The 12,309-nt window shown below is 36.8% G+C and overlaps 1 protein-coding gene across 3 annotated transcripts in view; it reads right to left on the bottom strand.

The window, feature by feature from the left end:
* MYO16 (myosin XVI) overlaps nt 1-12,309 on the bottom strand; it is a 412,120-nt gene that overhangs the window by 100,403 nt on the left and 299,408 nt on the right. For 2 of the 3 annotated variants that reach the window (XM_055802518.1, XM_055802517.1), the window contains exons 22-23: nt 6,279-6,431; nt 5,453-5,653 (exon numbers count right to left, since the gene is read on the bottom strand). In XM_055802518.1, the coding sequence (XP_055658493.1) occupies nt 5,453-5,653; nt 6,279-6,431 (354 nt within the window). The remainder of the gene's footprint in view (nt 1-5,452; nt 5,654-6,278; nt 6,432-12,309) is intronic. The other variant, XM_055802516.1, reaches the window with a different exon arrangement.

The raw sequence follows: 12,309 nt of genomic DNA on the forward strand, positions 1-12,309 counted from the left end.
AAGAACTTTGAGTCCTCGAGAAAGTTTGGTGATGGAATGTTATTCTTCAAAAATCACAGCCATCAGTACTCCTCACACTTCAGAAATATAATTCATGTGAAGCCCTTTGTTAAAATATTAATGTTATCAATAAAAGTACCTAGAAATTCAGTACTACACATTCTTAGTATAGTTTCAGCCGATGGTCAGATGCATTGATCAACTGCACCCGTAAAACACTTTGCTTCCCCAAGGCAAGCTTGCGGCATGCAGCATGGAACCTGCAGGCCCCTCCTCTCATGGTGCTGCCAGGCATGCAGGCTCTGTGAGAAGCAGCTGAGACATTCATGTTAGGCAGGCATCAGAAACAAAGAAATGCCCCAGATGAGCAGCATTTTTCCAGAAGAGATCAGACTGCCAGTATTCAGGGAAATGTGTCAAACAACCTTCAGATAAAGCCTTCCACTAGAATTTTTTTAGTCATACAAAATCTAAATCATTCTTTTCTACCTTCTGCCTGAACAGAACAGATAAGCTTTTTGTCTTAGAGCATTCAGATAGCAAGACATTAAATAGCTCTTAGAAGAGACTCATAATGTGTCAAGGCACTGTAGGATTCTGTTCAGCTGCATAATTAAAATAAAATACTTGATATGATAAAGTAGTAATGTTCACCGTGGCCTTTGCCAAGCATGTGTTCATGTATGTTCATGAGCAATGTATCATATTGCTCATGCAGAAAAAGACAGACTTGGTGTTGTGCAGGCATGATAGTAAAATTCAAGACAAATGAAGAAAAAGTTGTTTTCTTTCTTCCACAGGATCATTCTGTCACATTTGTGTAATACAGTATTCTTTCTCAGCTTCCACTGAGAAATCTCCCGCCGTGTTGATTTCTTCTGTGTGCAGAAGCTTACTTGTGCATATTATTTTCCTCTTTTATTCTACTTTCTTGATTCCAAAATAGTAAAGAAAATAAGAAGAAATCAATGGTCTCCAAGAATGATATTATACATACAGATTTCTTAAAGTTTTGCTTCTGTCAGAAAATGAAGTATGGATTCCAAGTTCTTTGGGGTTTTTTCCCTTACACATTACTCTGAGGCTCATGTGCCTTCTTCCTCTCATTTCAACCTCATGCTTTCCTTTTTTCATTTCTGACACGTCATCTCTTCTCTTTTTCTCTTAGTACTGCTTTTTCTGGAATAGCCTGAGGTTTATTAGGCTTGGATTAATAATATGGCATATGTAGTCCTAAGAAAAGCTACTGACCATAAAACATAAGGGAATGGGTGATACCTGACAATACAGGGCTACAATCAATCCCGAAGACTTGATAGTGGAAAAAAAGATAATTTTCCTGCAAGTATCCTGACACAAAATGTTAAGGTATGAACATGTTAGAGGTCTTGAAAACTGCATGGACACATCTGTATCAGCTGTAGTTCTCTCATGATATAATGTTAGAGATATCAATTTTGTCCACAAATGGTTGCCTTTCAATCTCAATTAAATATACAAAAGTAGGTCTCTTCAGCAAGGCAGTATTTTTAATAGCTGCGTTTTCCAGTACAACTGCACTTATGAGTTGCTAAAGTAGCTACTGTAGATGTCTGGATAAAGGTACAAATTCAATTCTTTATGGACTTTGAGCTACATACATAAACTACTGATGAAAAGAAGCCCAAATTGCAATAAGATTCATGCCAGGGCCAACACAGAATAATAGCTTTTTCTTTTGCTCTAGATGACTCGGAGTAGCAGCTGTTTCATGTTGGCTGTGACCTACATTGCAGTTACAACTTTTGTTACCTAGAGAAATCAGGATGTCTGCCTTGACCTTCTAACACAGAGCCTGCATTCACTGTGACTTCCTTCACAAACACCAACCCAGACACGACATCTGAATATAAATGATTAAGCCTAGAAGTGAAATATGTAATGTTCAATTACCTGTCACATTTTATTGGTAATTCTTTTTCTACCCTCTGGGTCTGGTTTGTCTTTCAATTATACTCATGTAAATAATGAGAAGCTCTATGAAGTCAAAGAAGTTAAGATGAGTGAAAAATTGTTGTGAAAATAAAATCAAGGCCCCTTGTTTTAAATTTGAGGATCTCTGAAGGTAATGACACAGAGAAAGATTGTTTTATACTTCACTTACTTTAGACTCATTTAATTGATATTGGAGTATAAAAAAGGCTCTCAAAACCTGCCAAAATCTACTGTTACTTTATATATGAAATTCTTATTTTTGAGTGCCCATAAAACTTGATATATTTAAAAGCCTGATCCTTTAATAATATTCATAAAACATAAATCACAAATGACTTCTAAAGTCTACTAAATGCAGTAATAGCACAATCTAAAGAACAGCATCAGCATTTTTAAAATCCTAGTTTTTCATATTCAGTTTATCAACTTACGAAGACATACTAGTCTCAGAATAAACTCAGTTTGTGTCATTATTTAATACAGTAATGCTATCATCAGATTTGATGTAAATACATATCATAAATCACTGGAAATTTCAATCTGTGATAGTCAGATAACAGTCCCATGAGATATCAAAAATGCAGGTGTCTTTGAGGATTTTGCTCAATCATTATTAAAGTAAGAAGACTTAAGAACTTGCACAGGAACTTTTCTGTTTTGGCAGGGCCAAGCATTTTACTGTCATAAGGATGCAAAGAACAACCCGACTGTCTGGAATAGTTCCTTGGCCAATGTAAATCAAAGGATCTCCATTGACTTCAAAAGAATGTGTGAATTTACATAGAGAGCTGTCTGTTTGTTCATACTTTTAAATTAAATGGCATTACTATTATTAGGAAAAGGTCAAACCACATGTCTTTGTTATATATATATAAAAATAATCTAAACAACTATGCAAGGCTAAAACACACGTTAATGAAAAGTGTACTCCTTGCCACTCACAGTTTGACTTTCAGAACTAGGCACCTGAAACTTTGATCTTAAGAAATCTTCCTACTGACTGCTTCTTCAGAGAATAAGGATTTTTTTTATTTTTTTTTTATTTTGAAGAAATGTTCTTATTATTCTGCTTGTGATTTTAATGCAGCTGCCTTGCTGCTGCTTCCATGTCAGTTTTTTGGTGTGTGGAACCTTTTAGAACTACTGTGATAAATTTGTATAATGATAACAGAACTCCATGAAAAAATATTTACCTAACAAGTATAGAACAGATTTATAAATTAAATTAGACATCTGGAGTCCACAGTCAGTTCTTAACTCTATCACTTTTAAGTGCTAATAGGTTTCACAAAATCTTCATTGTGCTGTTATCTAACCACTGTGTGCCCGCATTCCTACTGAAAAGTCCCAGTAGTGGAGGTATTCAAACCATTTAACTTTGGCAAATAATTTGAGTCTAAGTAGAAGGCCTTATGATGAAAGAAGAGCCTCCAGGGAATTATTCAAAGTATTTAGGTTAGGAATTCAAGCACTGCTCAAACAGTTTTAATCCTTTCCATAATGACCATATTTCTCTTGTTGGGAAAGAAAAAATTTGTCTGCATCAGAACACCATTCAACACCTCCATCGACTTCATGTCCAAATGAGAAGCCACAAAATAGACCTTTTCCCATTTATATTGCTGTAACGGATCTTATCTAGTCAAGGAAGCCTAACCATGCACATTCTCATCTGTTCTGGAGAGCTCAGTGCATAGAATGTTACCTTGAGATATGACAGAGCCAGCAAGCCTTTTTTTGGTGACTTGGAGACGAGCCTTGAACACACCTCATATGAGTACCCACTACCAATAGTCAACTAACTGGATGTTCAACAGCATAGATCTGTCCCACCTAAAATATTCATCATAGCAGAAAGTGTGTCATCTAGTACCTTTAGCAGCATGGAGCAGAGTTATTTTTCTGGTGTTCTTACCCTAGCAAACATGTAGATCTCCATTCTGAATTGAAATTGATTTTTTTTAGCAGCATACCAGATAAACCCCCTACGTTTGCTATTCAGAAAATCATGTGAGGGAAGGTTGCTCTAATTATCTCTCACAATAAGCAGCAGCAAAGTTGTTACATTTGTTTTAGAACTGCAATATGCATTCTAATCAAAAGACTTTACCATAGCTGCCCAATTTCTTGTTCATCGAACTCATCTCTTCTGTCGGTTGCTTAGGTAAAGGGAGGAGCGTCCAGGTGTCAGTTGTCTGGTTATACCGAAGCACCTGCAGTTTCCACGTGTCTTCCACAGACAATTCTGAAGTGATTAGGTATGTATCATGTGCTACCACTAAATCCTGAAAAAGCCAGGTTCTGCCTGACAGCGGGCTTTACTGAGGTCTCAGGCTTAAAGTAACCTGCTAGGTAAAGTTATCAACTAATAACACTTACAGTTATAAACAGTGCAGTGCATATGATCATGCTGTGGTCGTTCCCCAGCACAGTAGCTAAACAGTTTCTAAATGTGCTGTGCACAATACTTTTATGGGAGTCCATCAGTGGATAGATAGCTCGTGGGATCAGCTACGTGTGACTTAGAAAGTGTGAACAGACACGGAATAAATTGTTCAGGTGTAAAGACTGATCCCTGCAGCCTTCAGTCTATGTTCTCACCTGATTTCAGTGGAAATTTTGGAAAAGTGATAACTGAAAGCCCCCATTGTATTGTGCCCATACAATCTACATTCATTAGCTCATTTTAAATACCATGCTTTCAGCACAGAGAAATGGCAGCATGTCAGATTAATCAGAGTAGCTAATCTGTCAGTTTATATATATATATATATATATAATTATATATATATAAATTATCCCTTTAAACACATACCAGTTTTGCTAGCTTTGAGTTGCGTATGGTTGTGGAGAAAATGGGAAAATGAGGGAGCATTGGAAAGAAAAAGGTAAGAGGCCTATTTAACAGAATCCATTATGCTTTTCCATGAACATTGCAGGAGGGGAAATGTGAAATATTCCTCTTGTTTTACAGATATATTTAGACACCCATAGCATGTTCTGAGATTTTGAAGAAAAAAGGAAAAAATGTATATTTTCATTATGACTATTAACAAAAAACTTGTTTACTTTTTTTACCAGATGCATGCTGGTATCCCAGGTATCTACATATATGGCAGAGGATCTACAGGGAATCTGTACTGTTCTGGAACAACATCTGAAAGCAAAGTGACAGCCAACTAAAATGGCATTAAAAATTTATACTGAGGTATCTGAATCACCCCCCTCTACATGAAATGCTTACAATGAAGATCCAATTTAGGAGCCAGAATTAGGTAGCCTGAATTCTGCACAATGTGATACAAACTACAGATTTTATAGACTAGATATTGCATTGAAATTCTAAGTTGTCCTCTGAAAATTAATCACTAGAAAGTGAGTTGTGTTTTATAGCCAGGAGTTGGAGAAGCCATGCAGAATTTTGTTTTGTTTACTCTTTTACATTAGCTGTGTGAAACCAATCATTGAGACAACTTACCCTCCCAGCATAATGCATAACAGTGAAGGTGGAGCCCTGATCCTTTGGGGCTAGGTTACCATTTCCATCTTTTGTGGAGGAATATACTGTATTTGTGTCTGATGTATCCAGGTAAGCCTGAATGCGTTTAGAAAGACTCTGTTCCACTGACCAAATAGATTGGCTTTCTTCATCCAGCATTGACAAAAAGCCTGATGGTTTCTGAAATGAAAACCAGATTTTTCTCGTTCTATACAGGAGGACTAGAATGTCAGTTTTTCCTTGTAGAGTAACACAGCTTGTCATTTAGTAAACAGCTACATATATCACCACAAAGAAAAGGAAAAAAAATGGTTAAAATATTCTGGTAAGTCTCCAAGGCTATGCACATCAGATAATTCTGCAAGAAACATAGGGAATAATATTTCAGTTGCCAAAAATTGTAACTATTGATGATCTTTCAGGATACTGCTTGGGCTACTTCCTTCTTAGAAGTTATAGTCCAGAAACCAGCTTCAGGCACAAAAGAAGCTGTCAGGCTTACAACACAGACTTATCTGTCCCACAGCTGCATTAATGACACGGCGTGATACACAGATATTACACATTAATCAGTACAGGCAAGGAGTTTCTGTGACATCTTCTCCAACCCTGGACTGTTAGAAAGCTCGGTCAGCCCTCAGCCTATGAGGGCAGTTATGACAGCCCTCTCTATGGTCTCTTTGGACCCATAATCTTCTCTACAGATTGATTCATAAATCAGAAATTGCAGGCAAAAGTTTGTATCAGTCTAACATGCAGAGACTGTGTAAAAATACACATGGTGTAAAATAGATCTGAAAACTACCTGAAAGAAAAAATCCAAGGCTGCAGTGTGGTTACCAGGAGAATACACTGTTTCCATGGCAACTCCCTCTCGTACACATTCGGCTTGCTCTTGCAGGAAAAGCACTTCACTGATGTACTGGTGTATCTTCTCATTGGTCATGTTGACACATAGCTATTGTAAAACGAAGAAAAAATTAGTATTAGAAGCTCACTGGATAATTCATCGGTGTAGGTTTTACTGCACGTCTAATATTGAATTTGAAGAAATGTCAATCCACAATATGCTCCTCTCGGCAGATCATAGATTAGCAAGACCCTAGGGAAATTTACATTTTAACAGCTATTAGTATTAAATTAGGAATAAACAGTTTTCTGTCTGCACAGTTTATTGTGAATTCCACATAAGAATTATCAAACACCAGCATTATCAAATATAGTGCAAATTTACACTAATTCCACTGATTGAAGTGAGGTAGCTCTAAGTATAAATTGGTACACTTAATATTCTTCTGCCATTTATATTCAGGGAAACTACACAGATGTAATGTGCTTTCAGAAAAAATAACTACATATTTGGTTAAGATTCTGACTGTAGTTAGTTCAAAATTTACAAGGACATTAAAACTCTGCTTCCACATACAATGTCACTGAAGTCTAAAGCAGTGTCTGAATAACTCACTGTGTTTTGCCCAAATATATGTTATAAAACATCTAGGGACATTTTATTAGTTGATTCTCTCCATTTTATTGATATTGTAAGGGAAGGCTGGCAAGTTCAAAGTTTGAAAAGATAAATAATATAAAAGCCTCTCAAATATTTTCTTTGATTGTCTTATAAGAGGTGTAGTGCCACTTTTGCAAAATAAATAGTTTAATAGGAATCTGATTTTCAATTAAAAACAGGTGGGAGTTGTATCAGCTTCTTTTGGGACCTTTTGCATTTTATTCAAAGCTCACAATCTGCAAAAAAATAAATATTTAATAACTTTGTGGAAAACATGTTTTTAGTGTTTTATTTATGTTAAAGTGGAAATTCTAATGGAAAATTCTAAAACGTCCTCAAAACGGTACTGTCACTAACAAATTAACAAAGCAGAAACTCCTAAAAGGGTGGAAGAACGCTTTATATAAGGAATGATGCAAAGTATGCTTGCATGCAGTCTCTTTTCAGGCTAAACTAGTCACATATTTTTTTTGGCATAAAGTATATCTTCAATGAATAAAGTGTGTAAAAGCAATTCCACCTGTAAGCCACATTAAAAAATATGAAATATTTAGAGCAATCCTATAATTACATGGCTTAACATCCAGATGAGGGAAAAGAACCCAAGTGATGTGTAATAGTTGCCTGAATTTTCCATTAATGCCTCATGCTACTACAGTCAACTTGCAGTTGCTACACAATGAAATAGTCTAGTGTGAATAACAGTAAGAAGAAACAAAACAAAACCACATTTTATAACCAAATGTCTGTTATTAACTGCCTTTACCAATGTATGATAATGCAGACAAAAGACAGCCTCTAATAAACCCACCAGTTTTTTTAAAGTGGGATTTCTAAAGATTCAGATTTTTATCTCATTTTATTTACAATGAAACTATAAAATTGACTTACACTACCTACTTATTTTATGGAAAAAGACAGCTTTTTAAATTTTGTGGCAGGCAAAATATTCTTCACTGATCACTTTTCAAATTCTAATTCTAATTACAAAATCTTTTCAGAATGTTATTTTCATAACATTATTTTAGAAGGCAACATACCCTTACAAGCTTATACTTCATAGGATATGTAAAGCTTTAAAATGATGCATGCTGCATATATCTTTATTTGCAAATGAGTTATTTAGAGAACCATGTCCTTTCACTTTACATAGGTATATTTTACCATAAGAAATGTTGACAAAATCACTATCAACTCAAGCTTACTTTTTATCCTGTGCCAATCTCCTAAAATACATAAAACCAATAAATGTACTTGAGGACCTGACTGCGCAGCAAAATTATTAAACTACACAATTTGAGCCAAAGGGCAAGACTGTCTTAGCCATATCTTGAAAAGATCTGACAAATACCATTGGTTTTAACTGCCAGAAGTAAAAGGCATAGTATTTTGTTAAAATATTCATACATAACATGCTGGATGAGTACAGAAAAAAACCCACACACATAAATTCTAGTGATCAGTATATTACGGCATACATTGGTGTGCTTTTTAGTAACATAAACAATACTGTCATTCAGATTGGCAGACTTGTCATAGTGACAGTAAGGTTCTGCAAACCAGACCAAAAAGTAAGCTCAAGTGCTTATACAAACTGCAAGCTTGACCAAAGCTGCTGTCTCTAGCAATGATTGTAACAGCCTTGCAGAATGAGAACCAGGAGACCAGCCAGAGACTGCTGAAAAGCAAGACATTCTGATCATATCTTTCTCCATTTCAGTGTTTTATAGAACCTGCTGGAAAAAGGTAATAAAATGAATGTTTGAAATTAAAAGTTCGACACAGGTTGACGTAATAATTAAAACAGCTGAAATGTAGAAATCAGATGAAAATGAAGTAAACTAGCTTTGCTAACTAAACTTCTTTTGCTCCATGTTATATGAAGTATTATATAAAACAATGACATTTTCTTCCAAAGATACGAAAAGTTCAGAAAACTACATGTTTTAAACACATATTTCATTGCACCCATGAAAATTAGATGGAAATATAGTACTAACAGCAAAAGACAACACAATTATTTTTCTACCTAAAACAAATGTTGTGGGAGAACCTTTGAATGTGGTATGTTTGCTTTATCTGGCAGCATTACTCAACATTACCTATGGTACTTGTTAAACTGTTCTTTACATGCCTCTTATTGACTCCACTGTATGCCTCTTTTTAAGAAATCCTCCTTTTTACCTGTCTTTCTTTCTAATCCTAGCTTACTACCATGTCTCAGTGAAAACAAATACACCATTTCTCCAAGTCTTCATTAAAAAGTACTTCCAGATTATTATTATTTAAAAAAAAATTCTTGTTCAAGTATTTAAGCAAAGAACTTGCAGTATTATCTAAATTGTAGAATTTGAAAAATAATATAGTGGCATTCAGTAAAAGCAATAAGTATTCATCACATTAAATAGTGTTAGCTTGAACTCTCTTTCTTTTACTGCATTTGACCAGTTAGTACTATTAAGTACACTTCAAATCCAAATTTAGGGAGAAGACCAATATTGTGGCATACTCCAAAGACAGAAAAGCATCTATGACTAATGAAATTTTCTTGCTCCTCACTTTATATAAATAACTGCTTGAAAAGGCATAGCCAAAAAAAAAAAAAGGGGGGGGGATTTATGAAAAGAAAACTTGGTGACAGTCAATCAGTGAGGGAACGATGGATGCAAACACCCTTTGTAAACCTCATTTACATCCTTTGGTCATGCAGAAGCATTAGCTCTCTCAAGGGATGTGTGTTCAGAGCATGGAGTAAAGCTTGCAGCTGTCATATCAACACATCTATCAGACTGTATGTGTATGAGCCAGGATGATGAAGCTACAATACCAAGTTTAATTTGCAAGGATGTGCATTTCTCAGACTTGTAATTCTAAGATAACGGAAGGCAGAATCATCTTCTATTTACTGAAGTTGGACTCAGAAAGTATTTTTAAACCTAAGCCTGATAATCAGTTATTTTTCAGAAGTGTCTTGATGACTGTTCCCCCTTGTATCTGGTATCCTAACATTTCCACATCCTTTTCTTAATGTAGAGTAGCAATCAGAATATTTTAATGAATATATTTAATGCATTCATTACAATAATTTAATGTATTTAATAAGGAATTCTATTTCTTCCTTAGCCATTTAAGGACAATATGATCTAATACAGATTTCTTGTTCTCCTTGCAGCTCCAACACAAACTCAAACATAGTCCTTCTGCCTTTCCATCAGAAGAACTTTATTTCACTGGGAATTCATGTCATCTCTGAGGTCAGTTGCCATTAGCTGATCTGTGTTCCTCAAATAAAGGAAAACAGTATGGGTAGCTGCCACCTGAAAATCCTTTCGCAAAGAAAGGTCTGAAAAACTTCTCCAAAAGGGACACAATTTCAGTAATGGCATAGTCCCCCACCTGAATTTGTACATATAGAAGTATTAAACAAACAAGCAAACAAACATGGTAAGGCAATCTCTCCTTAAAAGAATTTGGAATTAAAGACACTGAAATAGTTCTGAATTATTTTTTCTCTCATACTACTGGCCCGCAAGTACTGTAGGACAAAAAAGGGTGCTGCTGTGGAGAAGTAAAATATCAATTAATAAAGATCCTTGCACAGCATTTCACCAATCAATCACAAACTGAATCTAGCTGGGAATCTCAGTTTTAGGGAAATTACTTCATCTTTGGCCACAAAGTGACCACCATAAAAAATAAAGAAAAAATAAACATTTAATGTCAGGTACACAATTAACCAACTTTAAAAGTGAGTAACATTGGTTTTCCAGTGGCTGACTGGAACACTGGACAGACAACAGTGTCCTGCACAACTGGAAAAAAATGTGTGCAGACTGGAAAAAAAACCAAAGAAACTGAGAGGGAACAGGGGTACACCATGACAAAAGGCAGACAGAGCATAAAATCCATAGGAACTGTGTTGAGGAACAAATTAAAACACAGTATCACCAAGCCCCTGAGGACAGGAATAGGCTTTCGCAGCTCCACTCAGCCTTTCCTGGGACCCCCACCCCCACTTTGCCCCAGGCAACACCATGGCGGTGCCAGTTTCCAGCCCTGTCTCCAGCTGCTCCTGACAGGACCCCAGCCCCAGCTTGCTGCTTGCCATGTCAGGGCTGCTGATGGATGCCGTTACCGGCCCTGGCTCTGCCCACCGTGCTCAGGCCCTGCTGGATGGTGCCCATCAGGGAGGGCATGGCCAGCTTTGGGATCCTCCTCATGCCCAGCTCCCTGATGCCAGGGATCAGCTGGCTGTCGCTGCTCTGCAAGAAGGATATTAAAACCTTCCGGTGCATGGAGGCTAGCAAAACTCTGACTTAAAAATACAATGTTATTTTAACTTGTTAAAGGCTGAATTAAGATAGTAAAGCACTGTCCCTCATCCTATGGGGAATAACGAATGCCCCAGCACTAGGAACTGCAGTGGGAGGTTCTGCATTCAAGTCCCTATGTAGTATCAGAGCTCAGCATGCACCAGCAGCTGCCTGCTCCACAGGCTAGTGCAGAGGCAAGCAGGACCATCATTCTATCCTCTGGACAGCCAAAATCAAAGAAGGCTGATTTCTTCTGCACAAAATAAAATATTGGATTACTCCTTCAGACTGTCCGAATGTAAAAACTGGAGTGCATGACCGTCTGCTAACACTGAGACTGCAATGACCACAGAAAAGTTAAATCATGTAACTTCTATCCAGTCATATTCATCCGTCTACAGAATGGGCAACATGAGCTTACATCTGGATAGCAAGGAGCGGTCTAATGGCTGAGGCAATGCAATTTAATAGAAAATAATCTGTTACACTCTTTTGGCTAGGAAAGGTCACATGACAAAAGTAAATGAAGTCTCAGCAGGGTTAACTAAAGAAATAACATGTTGAAAAGTTAAAACCTACCACACCTAACAATAAACTTAGGTGAAAATTCCTGTGAACACAGCTGGGTTTTACAGGCTCTTCTGCTTCACCATGGTGACTCTGAAGTGCTGAGTGGGGCAGGCAATGCTCTGCGCTCTCGGAGCCAGCTGGCTCCTGTCAGAAGAGATGTGCTGCACAGAGCTGCTGCAGGAGCCATGCCTCTCCCAGCGCTCTACTGCATCACACAGATAGTGTGCACATACTTTAATGGGTATAGAGCTGAACGGGACTCAAGAGACACTTGACTGTTTCAGTGACCCACAGTCCTAATTCAGATAAATCACTGGTATTTCCTATAAAAAAGGAGGAGATTATATATATACTTTCTCCTGCAAAACTTAAGAGGTCTACAGGAGCAATGTGCCATGCAAGAGCTAAACAAGTTGTTTAGCAAGAGCTAAATATTTTTTCAG

The sequence above is a fragment of the Falco peregrinus genome, chromosome 4 (genome assembly GCF_023634155.1).
Source record: "Falco peregrinus isolate bFalPer1 chromosome 4, bFalPer1.pri, whole genome shotgun sequence".
Lineage (NCBI taxonomy): Eukaryota > Metazoa > Chordata > Aves > Falconiformes > Falconidae > Falco > Falco peregrinus.